Source organism: Pristis pectinata, chromosome 3 (assembly GCF_009764475.1).
Source record: "Pristis pectinata isolate sPriPec2 chromosome 3, sPriPec2.1.pri, whole genome shotgun sequence".
Classification (NCBI taxonomy): domain Eukaryota; kingdom Metazoa; phylum Chordata; class Chondrichthyes; order Rhinopristiformes; family Pristidae; genus Pristis; species Pristis pectinata.
In genome coordinates, this window is record NC_067407.1 from 93,489,159 (window position 1) to 93,510,958 (window position 21,800).

A 21,800-nucleotide genomic window follows, 5' to 3' on the forward strand; every position below is an offset into this window, starting at 1 on the left:
CACCCATATCCGAACTGACATATGGCACAAAGTATGTTGGTTATATTTGTGGGAGATCAATCACCTCAATTTATGGATCGCTCAATCTAGCCCCCCAAATACCTTCTGCTGTTTCTATTATTTTCCTTCCCTCAGCATCAAAAGTAGGGCTGTTTGGAGATTAAGTACTCAACTCCATTCACAAATCCTCAGATAGGGTACTCCATGTACACATGCAAAAAGACCTTAATATCATCCAAGTTTGGGCTGTAACATTTATATCACAGGAGCCAACCACCTCCAAAAGAGAATTTAACTACCCCTCCCTGACAGTACCTTTACAGAAGCCTTCAATTCACAATCATCCTAATGGTCATTACTCCAATAAACAAAATGCTTGGAACTTCAGTGGTGCCAGGTGAGATTTTCTAGACGAGTGGATGTTATTTCTATTAATACCCCAACACACTTTAAATTCATTTAAAGAAATGTTACACAGCATTATATTTTCCAGAGGACCCGAGTTTCATAAGAGCGCAAACCCCAGTGCCCAGCAAGTTTTAGTGGGGTGAGAGAACTTTGACCACTGCTAATTTCTACTGTATTGGCAATTCACACAAAATTGACTGGTAATTCAACAGGTAACTAGTGGAAGTCAGCAGTTAGAACATAGAAAAACTACAGCACAATTCAGGCCCTACGGCCCACAAAGCTGTGCCGAGCATGTCCCTACCCTAGAAATTACTTGGCTTACCCATAGCCCTCTATTTTACTCAGCTCCATGTACTTATCTAACAGTCTCTTGAAAGACCCTATCGTATCCGCCTCCTCCACTGTTTCTGGCAGCCCATTCCACGCACTAGAATTGATTAAATTCTAGTGAGCTCTCGAATCCTCCATCATCTGTAAGTGTGATGCAAAGTTCATTATTTGTCTGGATGGATGCAGCTGCATTGAGCAAGCAGGATAAAGCTGTAACACAATCAGCACATCTTATGCCCTAAGCATCCATCCGTTCTCTTCAAGATGGAATTTTAATAAATACCACAGCAACAGAATACAATTTTTTTTATTCTAAGGGTATGAAGCTGCTGTCAATGTTTATTGCCAAAATTTAATTGCCCTTGAGAAGATGATAGCCAAATCGCTTGACCTTAGAGTCATAGAGAACTACAACACAGAAACAGACCCTTTGGCTCATCTAGTCCATGCCGACTTAATCTTCTGCCTAATTCTATCTACCTGCACCCAGACCATATCCCTCCAAACCCCTCCCATCCACATACCTATCCAAACCTCTCAAACTACAATTGAACCCGCATTTACCACTTCCACTGACAGCTCGTTCCACACACACACCACCCTCTGAGTGAACAAGTTCCCCCTCAGATGCCCCTTGTATATTTCACCCTAAACCCTTGTCCTCTAGTTCTAGTGTCACCCAACCTTAGTGGAAAAGCCTGCATGCATTCACCCTATCTAGACCACTCAATTTTGTATACCCCTAAGATCTCCCTTCTTTCTCCTGCACTTCGGGAATAAAGTCCTAACCTATTCAACCTTTCCCTATAACTCAGGTCCTCTGCAGTTCCTTTGGTAAAGGTGGTCCCACAGCGCTAATAGGAAGACTATTCAATATCCAACCTGGCAACAATGAAGAAATGGCAGTACAGTTCCATTTAGAAATTTTGCCACATTTATGCTGCTTACCTCCTTCAAGATCATGCATATCTAGGGTTTGGTAATGTGGTCAATGTCACTTCCCAGAGTTAACAGCAGTGCATATTGCAAATGGAATAACCATGATCCACATATGGTGGAGGGTGTGAACATTTAGGAAGGAAGGCAGTCTGTTAATGTAGTGGCTGCTTTTTCTTGAATGCAATCAAGCTTTCGAAACATTGAGTATTCCAACACATCCCAAATTGTGCCTTGCAGATGGTGAATCTGCTTTGGGAGTCAGGTGGTGAGATACTCACTGCCATCTTCCTAGCCTGACATGCTGTTGCAATTAAGATTTTGTTCATTGCTGGGGTACTCAGCAATGCCAACAAGCAGGTAGGAAGGAAAGTGGCATGTTGTCCTTTATAGCTAAAGGATTTGAGTACAAGAGTCTTGCTTCATCTATCTAAAGCCCTGGCAAGACTAGGGAATACTGTACAAAGACTGGTTTCATTACTCAAGGAAAGAAATACTTATGATGGAGAGAGTGCAAAGATCACCAAATTGATTCCTGGGATGGCAGGTTTGTCCTAATAAGGAGAGATTACAATTGCTAGATATTAAAATGACCCAGGGACATGGAGTTACTGCAGGAAATTGGCACCAAGGTAAAAGATCAGCTGTGATCTTATTGTGCAGCCAAGGAGGTACAAGGTGCTGAAGGGTCTACTGCTGCTATTTCTGATTTTTTTTTAAAAAGGTGCAAATGTTATTTACCACTTATCAGCCCAGGAAATTCAAAAAAATTGCAGATGCTACAAAGTCCGCAATAAAAACACAATTCTGGAAATAGTAGATTAGGCAGCATTTATGGAAAGAGAAACAGTTAGGTCAGAGATCCTTTGTTAACTAAAACTTTTTAATTCCTTGTTCTGACAGAGGTTGGGGGAGGAATGGATAGAAAAAAGGGAATCTCTCTGAAAGGATGAGGCCAGGGTTTATGTCAGGATAAGTGTAGTGGTCAGACAGGGCAAGGGTTAACAGGCATTTGGAGAGAGAAATGAACAAAATATGAAAATAGGGTAGCTGGAGAGCAAGAATACAAATAAATGTAAAAACTCAAAATGCAAAGTTGACAGACATGCCCAGCAGGTACAGCTGTGCTACTGCAAAGAGAAACTGAGCCAATATCACAGATGGATGAATTACAGCAGAAGCAGCAGGTTCTGATGCAGACAGAAAAAGTTGGCCTTGTTGATAACCGTGCAGGAGGCCACAGACCAATATATTAGAGTGGGAGTAGGATGGAGAATTAAAGTGGCAGGTAACAGGGAGCCCCGAGTCACATCTGCAGACTAAACGCAGGTCCTTGGCAAAGCAGTCACCCAATCTGTGTTTGATTTGTCCAATGTGGAGACAAATACATGGTGACCACCAAATGCAGTTCTTCAGACTGGAATATGCACAATAGGCCACTGCTTCATCTGGAAAGACTGTTCAGGTCCCTGGGTGATGGGAAAGGAAGAGGTAGTGTTACATCTCCTGCTGTTGCATGGGAATATGCCATTAAGGAAGTGGTTGATGGGAACAGAAGAGTGCATCAGGAGTCACCAAGGATGCAGTTCCTTCAAAATGCTGAAGGCAAAGCAAAAGGAATATGTCTGGTGGAGGAAACTAGTTGAAATTGGTGGAAAGTAGAGGATGACCTGGTGACTGCAAATGGATGTAAAGTAAGGACCAGTCGAATTCTATCCTTGCTCTGTGCAGAAGGAAAGGGGGTGAAAACAAAGGTGCAGGAAATAAATGAGGTGAAGCTATGGTAGAGGGGAAGCTATGGTTCGGGAAGACAGACATCTGAATCATCTGTGTGATAAGTATCATCACTGGAGCAAATTCGATGGAGATAGGAACTACAGAAGAATGGAATGGAGTCCTTTTAGGAGGCAGGAAGGGAGAGAGAAAGTATAGAGATATCATGTTGTCCAGGTTTTGCTGCAAGCAGACACAGACTCTGTTTACAAATGGAATAGAACATTAGCTACCACCAGCAAACAGCCCATATTTGGCTTTGTTATGGAGGAAGGTCAATGAAACTAATTCAACTGGGGCAAATCACTTCGGTACTTGATTCCAACTTGGAGAGACCAGGAAGCATCTACCCTAAACACATTTGCCTGCTTTTTCCAAATGTTTACCTCATTCTTTCTTAATTGAGTTCAACTTCATAGCTACTTGGGATAAAGCATTTTATCAAAATACATATCCCCTTGTTGACAATTTGCAAGCAGAACTAACTTTTCCATTTATTGTCATAAACGCTCAATTTTTAAACTCTCCAGCTTCACTTAATCTATTCCACTCCAATGAGTACAGCCTTATGCAGTGGCGTGCAAAAGTTTGGGCACCCCGGTCAGAATTTCTGTTACTGTGAAAAGTAAGTAGAAGATGAACTGATCTCCAAAAGTCTAAGTTAAAGATGAAACATTCTTTTCAACACTTTAAGCAAGATTACTGTATTGTTTTTGTTTTGTACAATTTTTAGAGTGAAAAAAGGAAAGGAGCACCATGCAAAAGTTTGGGCACCCCAAGAGATTTGAGTTCTCTGATAACTTTTACCAAGGTCTCAGACCTTCATTGGTTTGTTACGGCTATGGCTTGTTCACAGTCATCGTTAGGAAAGGCCAAGTGATGCAAATTTCAAAGCTTTATAAATACCCTGACTCCTCAAACCTTGTCCAAACAATCAGCAGCCATGGGCTCCTCTAAGCAGCTGCCTAGCACTCTGAAAATTAAAATAAATGATGCCCACAAAGCAGGAGAAGGCGATAAGAAGATAGCAAAACGTTTTCAGGTAGCTGTTTCCTCAGTTCGTAATGTAATTAAGAAATGGCAGTTAACAGGAACAGTGGAGGTCAAGCTGAGGTCTGGAAGACCAAGAAAACTTTCCAAGAGAACTGCTCATAGGATTGCTAGAAAGGCAAATCAAAACCCCCGTTTGACTGCAAAAGACCTTCAGAAATATTTAGCAGACTCTGGAGTGGTGGTGCACTGTTCTACTGTGCAGCAACACCTGCACAAATAAGACCTTCATGGAAGAGTCATCAGAAGAAAACCCTTCCTGCGTCCTCACCACAAAATTCAGCGTCAGAGGTTTGCAAAGCAACATCTAAACAAGCCTGATGCATTTTGGAAACAAGTCCTGTGGACTGATGAAGTTAAAATAGAACTTTTTGGCCACAATGAGCAAAGGTATGTTTGGAGAAAAAAGGGTGCAGAATTTCATGAAAAGATTTAAGGTGCTGGGGAGTAGATATAGAGGAGAGGTCAGGGGTAAGGTTTTTTTTACTCAGAGTGGTGAGTGCGTGGAATGGGCTGCCGGAAACCGTGGTGGAGACTGATACGATAGGGTCTTTCAAAAGACTGTTAGATAGGTATATGGAGCTGAGTAAAATAGAGGGCTATGGGTAAGCCTAGTAATTTCTAGGGTAGAGACATGCTCGGCACAGCTTTGTGGGCCGAAGGGCCTGAATTGTGCTGTAATTGTTCTAACACCTCTCCAACTGTTAAACACAGGGGTGGATGGATCATGCTTTGGCCTTGTGTTTCAGCCAGTGGCACGGGGAACATTTCACTGGTAGAAAGAAGAAGAATGAACTCAACTAAATACCAGCAAATTCTGGAAGCAAACATCACACTGTCTGTAAAAAAAAAAGTGGAAGATAAAAAGAGGATGGCTTCTACAGCAGGATAATGATCCTAAACACACCTCAAAATCCACAATGGACTATCTCAAGCAGCACAAGCTGAAGGTTTTGCCATGGCCCTCACAGTCCCCCAAACTAAACATCACCGAAAATCTGTGGATAGACCTCAAAAGAGCAGTGCATGCAAGACGGCCCAAGAATCTCACAGAACTAGAAGCCTTTTGCAAGGAAGAAGGGGCAAAAATCCCACAAACAAGAACTGAAAGACTCTTAGCTGGCAACAGAAAGTGTTTACAAGCTGTAATATTTGCCAAAGGGGGTGTTACTAAGTACTGACCATGCAGGGTGCTCAAACTTTTGCTTTGGGCCCTTTTCCTTTTTTGTTATTTTGAAACTGTAAAAGATGGAAATAAAGTAATCTTGCTTAAAATATTAAAGAAATGTGTCATCTTTAACTTTATGCTTTTTGGAAATCAGGTCATCTTTGACTTGCTTAGCTATTCACAGTAACAGAAATTTTGACCAGGGGTGCCCAACCTTTTGCATGCCACTGTACTTGTCTCTTCCAACTATATCCCAAACCCTTAAGCAATTTTAGTGAAACTATGTTGCACTGTTACATGGCTAAAATGTTTATAATTTAGAGCCAATAATCAAAAAGCAGATTATTTTACAACATTCTCCTTTTTTCTAGCCTCCATCCCCATTTACAAAGTTGTAGAATCATGTGCCCTTTTTTTCACCTGGCACTTGCATTGGTTGCAGTCCTGAAGCAAAGTATCAATGCAACCTGAATTTGTAATTAGAGATCAATTTATTGCTACAGCAAAGTGAAACTTCTTAATCAATGCACTTCAATTCACTCAGAACTGCACACTAGCAATTCTGAAGGAATGGTAACTGAATCCTTATTTACAGAACTTCAACCTATACAAAATATATAGGCCCAACCCGTTGGTCTGATTAAAGGTATTACAGACCATTCAATGCAACTGCTCTATGTAAACAATTATGCTCAATATTAGCCTCTCGACAATGCTCCATATTTCCCACTCTACTTTTTCTAGTTTGTACTAGTCCAGCCTTCCCAATGGCATTCACCTGGGCATGATGCAAATTCCACAAACTAACCATGCTCAGCACAAAGAAGTTTCTCAATTCCTTATTGCATTTATGAACCAGAGTTATGGTTTTTCTTTCACACACATGAACATCTTTTCAATGTCTAGCCTATTAAACCCTATATAATTTTACAAAAGTCTCATTAGGCGATTGATCCCTACTCACAATACCATAGGAGATTATACAGCTTTCAATATATATTAAAGCCAATCAGGTTCCACTTTTATGCAACTACTTATGTTGCATGTTATAAATTATAACCCACAGACAAGATCACAAAACAGCAATATGCCATGCATTGAAAAATCAAGAGGTTTCCATTTACTCAAATATCAATTTGCATTACAAATTGAGTACCTTCTAAACAGGAACCTCATTAGCAGTTCGCAACTCAAAAACTTAAGACAAACTTCAGCAGTTCAACTTATAGATAGAACACACTGGTGCTCCATTACAGGGTTCCACTCAAAAGCAGAGATATTAATATCTTAAACTTAAGTCAGTCTACAATGCACGACTTAAAATTCGCAACAAAAATCAGCACGCATTAGATGGATTTAATCTTTAATGTACCAATGTGCAACGTCAGCAACACTTACTTGTGTCATAGTTACTTCACATTGAGTTGTTCTCGTCATTTCATCAATGGGCCGAAAGGAGGTACTGTCCACCTTGTCAGTAAACTGTGTATTACTGCTCAGGGAAGGTTCTGTCCTGTTGCATTCACTAATTTCTTTGCATTCACCAGACTGCTCTTCACCAAAAGCTGCCCATGATGTACTTTCAGGCACTGAATCCCCAAAAGCATTCCACTCAGCATCTTGCCCATCAAGTGAAAAGTCTTCTTCATTATTGAATCCTGCAAATTCAGAATCACTTTTAACTTGAGTGGACCCAAATTCTCCAAAATCATCAGTCTTTGTAACAGTGGAGGCAGCTTCATGTTCATCAAACGCTAAATCAGCTTCAAAATAAACACCAGCTTCAGATAGTGCTCTCTTTTCTGGAGGTTTTTCTGGAAAACTAGCAAATGTTGATACACAGTCATTGCTTGTGGTATCAAAGTCACCAAATTCATCTTTTACTCCAGCTTCCTGAAATGTAGCAAATTCTTCAGTTGTCAATTTTGAGATATTCTTGCCATCAGAGTCTACAGGTTGCACATCAGAACTAAAAACATCCTCTGTAGCACTGGTATTTATCACTGGTGTAAAAGTAGAAAAGTCACCTTCTGGTGAACATTTGCTTCTTGAAATTCCAAAACCGTCAGACTCATTTTCTTCCGTCCTTTCTATGTTAGTTGCCGGAAGCTCTTCAATTACTACATGGTCTTGTCCAGCCACTAACTCATTACATACAATACTGTGTGTATAAACACCAAGCGTTTCTTCATCATGGTTGCAAGTTTCCAAATCGGACTCGTCTGTGTTCTCCATTTTATTTACCGAGGGAGAAGTTTCTGATTGGATCACTGAGGAAGTGATTTCTTTTACTGTACCCAAAGATTCATGAACTGCCTGCCAAGTATTTTGATCCCTGATTTCAATGTGTTCCATTGATTCTGATGAATTCTGAATGCCATTAGGAATTCCTGTATCGACTGTAGTATTAAGCTCAGAGTGGCCGCTCTGAGTATAGTCTACTACAATTGTACCTTTCACATTTTCATAATCTGATGTAGCAAATGCACCCTTTGTTTGTTCTTGAACCACTTTCAGTTCATCACTATCGACTGCAAGGTCCAAACTGACCTGAGCAACAGGCAGTTTCCCTAAAACTGAAGGATTGCCAGAGTCATGCTCTTGCATCAGTGGTATTTTTCCAATGATAGATAAAGACCCTCTTGTTTTTTCTTCGGTTAAATTGGCAGACATTACTGCATTTTCTGACATTGAAAAGTCCTCAACTAGACTAGGCTTCACATCTGAACAGAGTTCAGAAATGTGAACAGTTACAGCCTTTTGGTCATTTGTGTTGATCATATTTTCTATTCCCTGAGAGTGTATTGAATCTGTTGTTGAGTAACCATTTGTTAGAACTTCTGGGTTGGTCTTACTATCATTGTAACACTGTTCTTGCTCTTCCCGTTTTAAATCTATTGCAATGACATCCTTGGTCAGGATGGCAGGCTGAGCATTTACTTCAGTTTGTTCTATAGATTCTGCCATTGTACATTCAAAAACACTCCTTGAAGATTTGGATTGAGTTGCATCTTTATCAGTAGATATAGCCATGTCATTTGACATAGGCTTTGAGAAGTCTGAAACAAAGTCTTTGCCATCACACGCACCTGCTGAATGAAAGTCAGCAAACCCATGTATATCACTGGAGTATTCGTGGCCAGGCACAAAATGGTTCTGGGACATAAAATTCTCATGGGGATCTTCCAAATCAAAGTCATTATACCCAAGGGTAGAAGTACCAACTCCTGAGAAACCACCAAATTCACCAAACTCATCTTCATCAAATTCAGTCCCATCATCTAATGGTGGTGGTGAAGAAGAATACATTCTAATAACATCTGGTTCCATGATGTTTCCTCTTAGATTGTTAAACCTAGAGGGAAAAAGAGAGATTAACTCAAGAGCACCAGAACACAGAAATTCACATTGCTTGTAAACGTGGCCAGTAATCATTGCTAATGAGACAAGTATCAAATTTCATGAAAGCATTGTGATAAATAATTGCAATTGCGCCTAATACCTAATCCTCATGAAGCCAGAAGAGAATGGAAGTTATTTTCAATTTCCACTTAGTCCATAACTACTTTATTTTCAAAAAAGTGCAAATATTGCATTCTGAACTTTGTATATTTTTAACTGATCAAGATGATCCATAATGCTTGGTTGAAGGGAAAGGAGGTAAGATAAGTAGGCCAAGGCCTGCAAACACAACTGTTTTGTGCTATTTATTTTTAGTAATATTTTGAACACAATGTAATGAAGACGTGTTACAGGGAAAAATAATCAAATTAATCTCAGTTCCAGTAATGCTAATGAATATCTTCTTGCAACCAAGGATCAATGTGCTGTTAATTCTTATTTATATTTGTCATCACTTTAGGTTTTGATTACGTTCAGATGTTTTAAATTAATTTTAGCAGAACATTGTCAATGACTGATCTTTCAGATGGTTTCCATGAATGCTGCTACCTGTATTGTGCTACATATAGTCAATTGTAAGCGCCAGCGATCGGGGTTCGATTCCGATTGCCGTCTGTAAGGAGTTTGTACATTCTCCCACATCTGCGTGGGTTTCCGCCAGGTGCTCCAGTTTCCTCCCACATTCCAAAGACGTATGGGTAGGTTAATTTGGGGTTTAAAATGGGCAGCGTGGACTCGTTGGGCCGGAAGTGCCTGTTACCACACTGTAAATAAAATTTTTAAAAATTTAAAAGAAAACTTCAACTGATTCTGCTTAAAAATGTAGAAATCTGCAAATTGCAGCCTATCAAACTAATGAAAACCTTCAGTTTCACAAAGGCACAATCAATGTTGGAACTTAAACATTCACACATTCATAGATTTGCAATTCTGCAGCTGCTTGCAACTAATGATTCAAACCAAGATGTTTAGGTGGAGAACTTTGATTTAAAAAAATTGTTTTATCTTATGGAAGAAACTCCACAATGATCAATCCTACTACACAAGCACACTTACAATTGACTACATGTAGCACAATACAGGTAGCAGCATTCATGGAAATCATCTGAAAGATCAGTCACTGACAACGTTCTGCTAAAAAAAAAATCTAATTTAAAACATCCGAAAAAAATCAAAACCTAAAGTTATGACAAATATAAATAAAAATTAACAGCACATTGACCCTTGGTTGCAAGAAGATATTCATTAGCATTACTGGAACTGAGATTAAACTCATCTGTAAAGCCTCTAAGCAAATTTCATGAAACCTCAAGTGCAATAAAGCTTAAAGATCTGTTTTTTTGTTTAACTGGCAGCAATTAAAATATGGCAGATAGGACAACATTGGACAACTGCTCAACAGATAAAATAAATTCTAGAGCATGTTAAATTCTGCCACCCACAGTACTTTAATATGAAAAAAACAGAAGATGTTGAAAACACTCAGCAAGTCAGGCACATCCGTGGAACGAACCATATTTCAGGTCAAAAATCTTCATCAGGACCTTAAAAAAAAAGAGAAAAGCTAGTTTTAAGTTGCAGAGCACAAGGGATGGAAGAACAAAGGGAATATATCCAATCCCTTCTTCATTTTTATACGAAGTTAATTTTCTCTGCCATGATGATTTTCTTGCCATTTGGATGCAACACAAAGTTATTGTTTGAAGATGAAACAATTTTACAAAAATACTAACTACTAAGTGAACAATGCAAATTGAGCACTACATGAAAAAAATGTCAACCAGAACAGTTTAAACAACACTATCCAATGGTCAATGTTGCAAAAAAAAAGAGGACTAGTAAGAAAGCAATAATATGCCAGAGGGGAGAGATGATTTGTGAACTTCAGCAAGGCTGGAGAAGTTTATTTATAAAAACATATTGATTCTGGTGTTATTCCATTTAGAACAGTGGAAGGAAGCAGAGGGAAAGTTTAATCAACATACAACTTCAATAAGCTTAAAAAGTGAACAGCAAGGACCAATTTCTCTGTGAGGTCTGATAAATAGGGGAGATAAATTTAAAGTAATTAGTATAAAGATACTAGGCCTCTTTTAGGCCACAGGGAGTTGGGTTTTGTAGCTCACTGCTCAAAAAGGTGGCAGTTGGAACTTTCATCACATTTAACATTAACTGGATGAGCCATAACCTATAAGGCTAAAACTCAGATTAAACTGCATAGTTTCTTCTGAACATTGCTTAAGATTCTAAGACAAGGGGCAAATCATTTGCAGTTTTTGATGCAAGACTTTTACTATACAATGTTGCAACTGAAAATGCTAGACCACTCAATCTGACAGCACTTCTATTGCTGTTTAATGTATACTAGAATAACTTCGTTATGCAAATCTGATACTTGCAAGACTAGTTCAGCAGATATTGCCAAATTCATATTTATGAAAAAACGTAATTGTGATCCATTTCATATACCAAAATGCTGATTTGAGAAATTAAAAACTTTATCGCAAAAAGGTAGATGAATTAAACCTTGATATAATCCTTGAAGTTCAATACACTTGTTAGCTAAAACTTTAGAGCAACTGCATAAACGACTGATGAGACAGTGACAAGTATCTGGCAAATAGCAGTGGAAAAACTATTGATGCAACATGCACCATGAAGTTGCTTTGGCTCCCTTGTGCATTATTGATTTTGGTGTTAGATGTCTCAATTAAAAAAAACAGCATGTTTAATATTTCTTTTCCTGAAGTACAGAATTGTTATTTTCTTCCAATTTCAAATAGATGGTTCCTTAGTATGATAAGATGGACTCTCAACTTCACAATCTACTTTGTTATGACCTTGCACCTTATTGTCTACCTGCACTTTCTCTGTAGCTGTTACACTTTATTCTGTATTCTGCTTTTGTTTTACCTTGTACTACCTTGATGTACTGTGTAATCAATTGATCTGTATGAACAGTATGCAAGACAAGTTTTTCCATTGTACCTAGGTACGTGGCAATAATAAACCAATTCCAATAATTGTGGTTGAGGGTGTGAGTATACAGGATGTTTCTAGGCTCCGAAGTCCATTATTAAAAAAAATACTGCTATGCATTTCAATGGCATTCCCTGATTTTCCCAAAAACTTCCCAGAAAGCTTTTGCAAATAATCCCTATTATCTGTAGAGAAACTGAACCAGTTTCAACATACCAAGTCAGAAATAATAGTCATATAGGAGCAGGTCATTCAAACGACAACCAAATACACATCTACACTAATCCATTTACCGTTATTTGGTCTGTAACCTTCTAAGCCTTGATGATTCAAGAGTTCGTCTTAACATAATTTAAATGTTTTAAGTACCTGCTACCAACAGCCTCAGGCTCTGCATTCCAGATTGCAACCATCCTCGGTAAAAAGATTTCCTCAGATCCCTTTACCCCTCATCTTAAACCTATGCTGTCTAGTGTCAAACATCTCCAATATGGGAAAGGTTTCTCACTATCTGCCCATCTATGCCCCTCATAATTTTGCATAGTTCTATCAGGTTCCCTCCTCAGTTAACTTCTCTTCAAGGAAAGCACAGCCTATCTAGTCTCTCCTCATAACTGAAACCGAAATGTTCCATCCCAGAAAACATCTTGGTAAATCTCCTCTGCACCCTCCCCAGTGCAATCATTGTGTGGTGACCAGAACCGCACATGATACTTGAGCACATTCTTATATTCTATACCTTGGCTAATGAGGGCCAACATTCTTTGTGCCTAAGCTAGCACCTTATATACAGTAGCTTTCATTACTAGATCTGCCTCCTTCCAATACTCCAAGACCCTACCATTCCTAGTGTCTCTTACCTCATTCAACTGCCCAATATGCATTACCTCCCAAACTGTCTGCATCTCTGGCATTATTTATATACTTAATTTAAAACATGTTAAAACACAAATGAATGAAAATGTGAAACTGAGATAAAATGAGTGGGCAATGAACTTTCCCTGCTCGACAACCTGAGAATCCCCAGTGACATCAACAAGAATGTTTTGATCCTAAAAATCAGGTTTGACCTTATAGAATCAGAGGGGTAATTTCCCCAAAGCTGGGCTCTGCTACTGGAATTAATATGCATTCCAGCAACTAAGTACAGTGACTACCGCAAGTCTCAGTAAGTCTTGAATTTTGTGGATGAGTACTTCACTTTGAATGGCTGAACACCAGTATCCGTCAAAAATCGCTCGCCAGAGCCAGGAAATTTGTCCCAAAGGAAGTGATTGAAGAGTGCATTTTAAGAGAAATGGAGAAGTCATGCTTTTAGATTGAGAATTTCAGACCATGGGTCTGAGGAAACAGAAAACAGCCACCCATATTTGGGCAGGCGGAGAGTGAGCAGAATTGTGCAAAAGGTCACAGTCATTTCAAGTTTGGAGTAGCTGTACAGCTGAAGCAGGTTTAAACCTTTGTTGGCTGCTTCCCTCTTTACCTGTTTAAATGAACAAGAGCTTTCCTTTCACTCAACCCACTTCACAAATAAAATGCTGGGACTATGTAAAACTATACCATAAACTAATATGAGTACAGATATAAAAACACAAGCTTTTCCAAATACAGTTTCAGAAAAAAAATTCTGGAGTTACAGAACACAAGCCAATTGTAAGTAAATGCACTAATTTGCATCATACAAAAAGGCTCATTACTTTAAACATTACTGATTTCTGCAAAACCTATTGGAAGAATCTAGATTAAAGGGGAATCATCTGAAATAAGTTTAAACATTCTAACAAAAATATTGAAATTTCAGGTAATTTGAACTGTAACATCACCACATTTGGGAGGTAGGTTTCAACAGGATTTACGAACATTGAAACAAAGAACAGTTTGCAAAAGAAGATATAATCACAAATCTGGTTAGTGTGACTGTATCCAAGTAGACCAAGCAGTTTGTATCTACTTTTAATACATTCAAACACAACAAATTGCAGAGAATCATCAGTAACTAATAATATTGACAAAGGAATAAATTTAGGGGGTATTATAAATCACAGTGATAAAACAAATGAGTGGCAAAACAAGTCCATATCCTTATCATCACTCCAAAATATTTAAGTATTAATGAAAATATATCTTTGATATTCCAGCAGTGTACATTAATAATGTGCTGTTGAGCCAAGATCACAATATGGATTAGAGATAAGGTAGTAATTGTAAATTTATTGAATGAGGTACAATTGACAATGTGCAAAAATGCACTACGCAGTAAAATTATATACATATTATGCAGAAAATACGCATTTTAGAAGTTCCTGAGCAAAATTGTGTGCAATCTGTGATTTCCAATTTTTCCTGACAAATGCACAGCTCCCTGGATGATGAAAGATCCAAAGGAAGAAAAAGCAAAACAAAAAAAAAGGCTGCTTTTCTGCAAGGTTGGTCATACTAGCAAGAACCAGGCTGATTACAAAGGAATCACAGGGAAAGTGAAAGTTAAAATAAGAGGCAAAGAGAGCACATGAGAAAACATCAGATGGCAACCTAAATTAGAATCTAAGTGTTCTTTAGGTGAAAAAAGAACAATGTATCAAAAATAGGGTCATAGTCAAGAATTTCTACACAACGGTGGAAGGAGATAGCTGAGACTCTGAATATATTAAAAATTGATAGCACAAAGCTATTAGAAAAGTTGAATGAACATGAACTAGATAAATCACCAGAACTAAATGGGATGCCTATTAGGAAATTGAGGGAAATACAGGAGGAAATGCCAGGAACACTGACCATAATCTTACAATGACTTTTGGATACTGGGGTGGAGCCAGAGGAGCAGATAGTTCCAAACGTTATTCCCCAACTCAAAAAAAGGGAGTAAAGGTAAGCCAATAAATCACTGTTTACCACAGCAGTGGACAAAATTTGGATCTTGAGTATGATTGATAATCACCTGAAGGTAAATTGATTAAGGCAAGCCAGCTCAGGCCTGTTTAGTACAGATCATATTTAATCAACTTGATAGAATTTTTGATGAGGTTATGCGGATGATATAATGTATAGGGACTTAAGAATTTTGATAACATGTCACATAACAGGTTTAACAAATTTGAAGCACATAGGATTAAATGAAACACAGGTAGCATAGACAGTTGGATAAGTAAGACTGAAGGGTTGCAGGGAATGATTGTTTCTTGGACTAAAGGAGAGTGTTCCCCAGGGATTGGTATTAGAGCAATTGCAGTTTTGATCTATATTAATAGGCTAAACTTGCAGCTATAAGCAACAATTTCTAAATATGCAGGTAACAAAAATTGGCAGTATTAAGAACTCCAAAAGAGATAGTGATAAACTGCAGCAGGACACAAAGCCGGTGGAACAGGCAGATGCATGGCAGATCACGCTTAATGCAGAAAAATGCAAGGCCATGTATTTTGAAAGAATGAAGAACAATATGGAATAATAACACTGTTCTACAAGGGATGCAAGAGCAGAAAGATCTAGGGGTATGGGTGCAAAAATCATTGAAACTGACAAGCAGGTTGAGAAAATAGTCAATAAAACAAGCAAAATTCGGTGCTTTGTCAATATAGAGAAAACAGAGGGAAATGATGCTTAACCTATACAAACCACTGGTCTCACCTCAACCAGAGTATGATGTTCAATTCTGGTTGGCTCATTATAGGAAGGATGGAAACACTGGAGTAACTACAGTTACCAAGATAAATTAGAAGGGATGAGGGGAAATTTGAAACAAATATAATGAGAAGTCATATGGACAGTAGGGATAGTGGAAGGCTGCTCCCTTTGGAGGGATCAAGGATATGGGATCATTGGTATAAAATAAAGGGGAAGAGAATTAAGAGTGACACAAGGCAAAATATTTTATGCAGCATTGGTATGAAATTGGAATGCACTGCCTGTAGATATGGTGGAAGCAGGTTCCACCATGACCTTCAAGGGTTAAATGTGCCAGAGAAAAATTTGCAAGACTACAGAGAAAGGGACTATTCAGTTGAATTAAACAATTCCTCAGGTACAGAGACAGCACAGACACAATGGGTCAAATGGCCTCCTGTTCGGTAACCATTTCATGATACGGTTTAAAACTACTTTAATTCTTTAGAAGTTATCCACTGTTTGATTATGGTCATAACTTTTAGGTCATTTCCTAATCTACTATTGCTTTATGCCTTGTAGTTTGCTTTATTCAGATTTAAGAATAAATCTCTTTAATATTTACATAAAATTCTCTCATTATGATCACTGATCCCAAAAGATTCCCTATCTACAATATCAACCAACTTTTCATTACACAGTACTAGATCCAAAAGGGTCTGCTTCATCAATGGGTTCTCAGCACATTGATTTCATGCACTCCATACTATTCCTTTGTCACTGGGTGCCATCCTGGAACTTTTTCCCCAACAGCAGCAAAGATGTGAAAGGCTGCACTTCAAGGTAGCAGCTCACCAACACTTTCAAGCGCAGTTGGGGATAGGCAATAAATGCTGGTGTTGCCAGTGACACCAAGATTCTAAAAAATACGTTTGAAGACTGGACTTTGCTGAAAAATTGTTATGTTTTGTAATTTGGTCTCAAAATCCAAGGCAATGTAGCATTTGATAACAGAGGGATTCAAAGCTCTCCAGTTTAAGTACTTATTTCCAAAATTTGGCATCTTGTTACTTCTGTTCTCACTTTCCTGTTTAACTATCTTTTCACCTCACACTTTCCCAACATCTTCCCTACATCAAGCTATTCCACTTGATCTCCAAAATATTTCCCCTTGGTTTGCTGTCCACTATTTTCCTTATTCACTTCATCAAGAACGTAATTAGGCAAAGATATTCCATTCAACATCAAGATATCAAGTGATGAACTGAAAGAAGCCTCAAACCAAATAAGACTCAGATGACTTTATGTTGGAAGGAGGAATTGTCCTAGTTGATGAAGCAAGACTGGAACATGGTGGCAATCAGGGGCAGGGTATCACTTAAGTCAACTGCATCCTGGAAAACTAATACTAAATGCTGCTTCTTCAGTTCAATTTTGATCAAAGACAACATTCACTTTCAAAACTATCACCTGGAAATTAAATCACTCAAATGTATTGTGAAATGTGCACATAGTGATTTAATTCCAATATACATGGAAAATGTATTATTCCTGCAAATGTTTTCTTAATTTCTGCATGAGTAAAAGTTTATAATCAAATATCCACATGATCTTAAAAAAAATAATTTGCTTAAAAAGTTGGATTGCAAGGCCGAGATTCCAATACAGGCCACACAAGTGTTTCTTCTATAAATGCTAATAGAATCATTTCCATCATGTCATTTCACCTCCATGAAGCCAATTAACCCCCTCACTCAGAAATCATTATTTTCATTTAAAAAACCATTTTTAAATCAAAGGCAAAGTGGCCAGATGACAAACGTGAAATCCACAGAATGTGTCATTATAAAGAGCACACCCTGTCAATGATTTGCCCACCAATAAACACATCAGCTGAAAATCAGCAGTAGTAAAAATTCTGGTTCTTGATTTTTTTTCTTAATCAGCTGCACAAACAGGTTAGGGATATAAAATAAAGCCTATAAAATTATCAACAGCACTTTTACACACATTCCTCTCCAGATATTTAAGCTCACAGATACCTGGAATTGCCCCAACACTTACCCATAGTAACCACCCAAAGCCTATTCAACTCCAAGTAACCAAATTCTTTATTGAAACCAAACTGAAGGTGCACAAGAATGAGATTACCCTCCACAGCTCCAAGCACTGAAAAGATATTCTCATACAACATGCAGCTTGAACCAAACCACATAATAATTAGAAGCTAGCATGGAAGAATCAAGTGAAAAGTTGAAGGAAACATTGTTTAAAAAAAGTCAAAATTTCAAATCCATTTAGTTTTTCTTTGAAAACACAAAAGGTTTGAATTATTTCTGCACCCAGTATACCATTTGCATTGTACGATATCCAGGGGAATTATGTACAAAAAGTGTCTATGATAGCAAGAGTTGACAAATTACTGATCATGCCTCTATAATAAAAAAAACAAATGCTGGAAACACTTAGCAATCCAGACAGCATCTATGGAAAGAGAAAAAGAGTTAACAAACACCCTTCTTTAGAATAAAGAATCTGATGAAAGATGTGCTAAGTATTCCCAGCATTTTCTGTTTATATTTCAGATTTCCAACAGCTACAGTTTTTTGATTTCTGATCTTATCTCTATGACCTCCATAGCTTTAAGAGTAAATTGACTGAATCAAGAACTCACACATTTGTTCTGCTATAAACCAAGATAATTTTTGTTCAAAAACCTAATTATAAAACTTTAAAAATCATTAAATAAAATGAGATAGCATTAACAGCAGACAAAGTTGCCACCCTCCCCACACAAAATGTTTAATGGTCATTGTTGATCATTTGTACAAAGGAATATTTACCCTATTTCCTACTTAGTCTCTTGATTATGCTTAAACATTGCTGAGTTTATTTTATCGAAATAGAAATCCGAAATGTAACCATAGAATAAAAATCCTGTAGTTATTTTAAACGGATATTTTGAAGGCATCTACAAGTTAGATGACCACGTTGAAATAAACTGAATTTTAAGGTTACATACAATCATTCTCTTACAGACTATAGAGTCAGTTTATGGGAATTATGCTATCTGAACTTTGTTAATTTAAATACTTGAATCTCACGGTTGGATATTACCACATATTAAATGGATGATTTAAGATAGTAAACATTGCAAACGCCACCTTTGGCTGGCAGCTAAGAGGCACACCTGAATGGACAAGTCTTCGAGGTAACTATTCTATTTATATAAACAATAGTTGGACCCAATAAGGTATCATGAACAAAACCAGTGAAGGAATGGGCGAGAGAGTACGAAAGGCAGATTGGAGACATGAAGGTAAAAGCAGCTCACAGTCAGCAGCTGGGCCAGAGCTCCCTAATCCAATTTGCTCACGGGATGTTGACCTTAAGCAGCTTCCAAACTCTTTCCATTTGGTAGGTGAATGATTACGGAGAAGCCGGAAGGGCGCTGCTTTCGGCCACCGCTTCTTAGTGGCTCTGATAGGTCGGGCTAAGCTTGTAAGAACTAGGCCTCGGAAATTAAATTGACAACCATTACTCTCTACAACTGGGCAGCAGACTACGGCAGCAGCACGGCACTGGACAGGGACGGAGGCAACATTAGGCCGCACTCACTCACTCCACAGCCCTACTCCAGCCGAGGCCGAGCCGCGGGCCCGACACTTCCTCACAGTCCACCCAACTTCAAGCCTCGCACCGCAGGCCTCACCTCGAGATCCCGCAGCCCACAAGCCGCCTCACATGGTTGTACTGTGTGTTACACAGAAGAAGGGAGAGTTATCTCAGCAACCGAGCTCCCATTTTCTTTCCTGAAACCGTTCCCTCAGCTTCATCCAGTCCCCGCAGCTCCGCCCCATGCACCTTCCGTCCCACAGCCCGACGTCACGATATAGCCCCGCCCATGACGCGGGGAGCATACCGCCCACCGTTACGTCACAACCACAGCCCCCCGCCTCCCTCACACCCACCAGTGGCGTCGTGCCGCGTCCCCAACCGCTCCGGGCAATACTAACCACCACCACCACCCCCCCCCCCCCCCCCCCCCCCCGCTGCACGTGACGTCACGGGAACCGCTTGCTGAGAGCGCGAACAGCTCCGCCCTGCCCTTCTCTCTGAGCAGCCCCGTCCCCTTCTAACTGGCCGTCGACGCACCTTCGTCCCGTCAACGATTGGAGGTTTTCAGCTTTCCAGGAATGGCCTGGAGTCGACAAGAAATTAGGCAGAGGAATGCTGTTTACTTCTTCCATCCAACGCAAACGAGAAAGTCAGAAGAGGCGACCCAAGAGGTTCTTCGGATGCTGGAATCTGGAGCAACACGCACAAAGTGCTGGAGGAAATCAGTAGGTCAGGCGGCATCTATGGAGGGAAATGAACAGTCGTCGTTTCGGGTCGAGACCCTTCATCAAAATAGTTAGTTTAATGTGATGCTTTCTGAATCAAACTTCTTAATTCTTTAAGTGATGAGAATTCCAGCAGACTGGCAGACAGAGGGGAACCATTTCCTTTGTTGGTTGTGTTCACCAAAAGTGGACATAACCTTAAAATTTAATACTAAACAGTTCGGGACTATTGTGAGGAAACCCACTGGCGCACAACAGAGTTATGGAAATCTGGAAATCTCACTCCTTAACAGCTATTGGGTAGTCAGACAGTTTGATACCAATGTAGAGGGCAATGGAATGAAGGAAGGTTGATGGACTTAAGTTTGAGATGGGCCACAATCTAACTGAAAGGCAGAAGAATCAGGAGGAGATGAATGGCTTACTCCTCCTCCCCATTTTCTGCCTTCATTCCCTTGCTTTCTCACATGTTCATTGAGTTGCACCAAAGACTAAGAATGGAACGGCATGGAAAACTGCCCGTCACATTTGAATGACTGAACTGATTGAGATCTCCAGAAGATTAGATGACACTAAATATAATGTAAGGGTTGCAGTTAAGTCACTGTGCACCTGGTGGTTCAGTTTGAACCCAGGGCAAATAATCTCCTTCATTTGAATGCATTCAATCACTTAGAAGAGGAAGAAAAAGAATGAGAAAATGGTGTTTATGAGGCAATCCATCTTCTTCTCACAAAATATGCCACATATGGAAGAAACAAATACATACCTCCCCTTGTCCAAAAGTGGAATAATATCAATTTTGATCAGGAACCAAGTTGCTTTAATCCAGCAGACAATGAAATGAAGAAAAGCACCCAACCTTATGATAACAAAATAAAATTATTATAAATGGCCAAATCAAGGAGGAGAGATGATTAGTATAGGACACTCACAACAGTGAAGGAAGATGAGAGAAAATATTGCTTAATTGAAAAGAAAAAGTCGCAGCAAAATCACCAAGGATTGACATAAAGTGAAAAGGTTGACAAACAAAGTTTGCAGGTTTTAGCTATTTGGTAAAAGAACAAGAGGTAAACTGAGAAGAATGTGTTCGTCTTAATTTTACACTACACGTCATTCCTCATGTAAACTTGGCTGATGTTCCCTGAGTAACAGAATTATGGAACAATTACAATGGTAAAGGAAGCCATTCGCTCATCAAGCCCATGCCGGCTGTCTGTTGAAGCAATCCAGTCAATACCCAGCTCGTTCCCCTGCAATGGTTTGTCCCTCAAGTATCTATACAAAGCCCTTGTGAAAAGCTGAAGATAAGTCCTGAAATCCTCTTCCACCTCTATTTCAGGCAATAAATGCCAAATCATGATTACATGCTGTGTGTAAAAAAAAAAGTTCTGACCTATAGTTCTTTTGCCAGTCATCTAAAATCTGTGTCCTTGGATTTGTGATACTTCACTTGGTCTAGATACTTAATGGTTTTGAACACTTAAATCAAATTGCTTTTTAATGTCCTCTTCTCCAAGGAGACCATTGGGGAGGCACTGCAGCACAGCTAGTAGAGCTGCTACCTAACAGTTCCTCAAACCCTGTTTCAATCCTGACCTCCAGTACCACCTATGTGGAGTGTGCATATTTTCCTTGTGACTGAGCGGGTTGGAAAGATAATCGGCTCCTGTAAATTACCCCTTATAAGTAGGTGAGAGGTAGAATCTGGGAAAGAGTTGATGGGAATGTGGGGAAAATAAAATGGGTAAGTGTTGGATGTGTAAAAATGGATGGTTGATGGTAGGCATGGACTCTGAGGG

General features: G+C 39.1%; 1 protein-coding gene across 2 annotated transcripts in view; it reads right to left on the reverse strand.

Moving 5' to 3' along the window:
• LOC127568119 (aftiphilin-like) overlaps positions 1 to 19,528 on the reverse strand; it is a 60,941-nt gene extending 41,413 nt beyond the window's left edge. The window contains exons 1-2 of one of the 2 annotated variants that reach the window (XM_052011449.1): positions 19,365 to 19,528; positions 7,067 to 9,023 (exon numbers count right to left, since the gene is read on the reverse strand). In XM_052011449.1, the coding sequence (XP_051867409.1) occupies positions 7,067 to 8,998 (1,932 nt within the window). In that variant the 5' untranslated portion in view covers positions 8,999 to 9,023; positions 19,365 to 19,528. The remainder of the gene's footprint in view (positions 1 to 7,066; positions 9,024 to 19,364) is intronic. The other variant, XM_052011448.1, reaches the window with a different exon arrangement.
• Between the last annotated feature and the right edge of the window lie 2,272 nt (positions 19,529 to 21,800).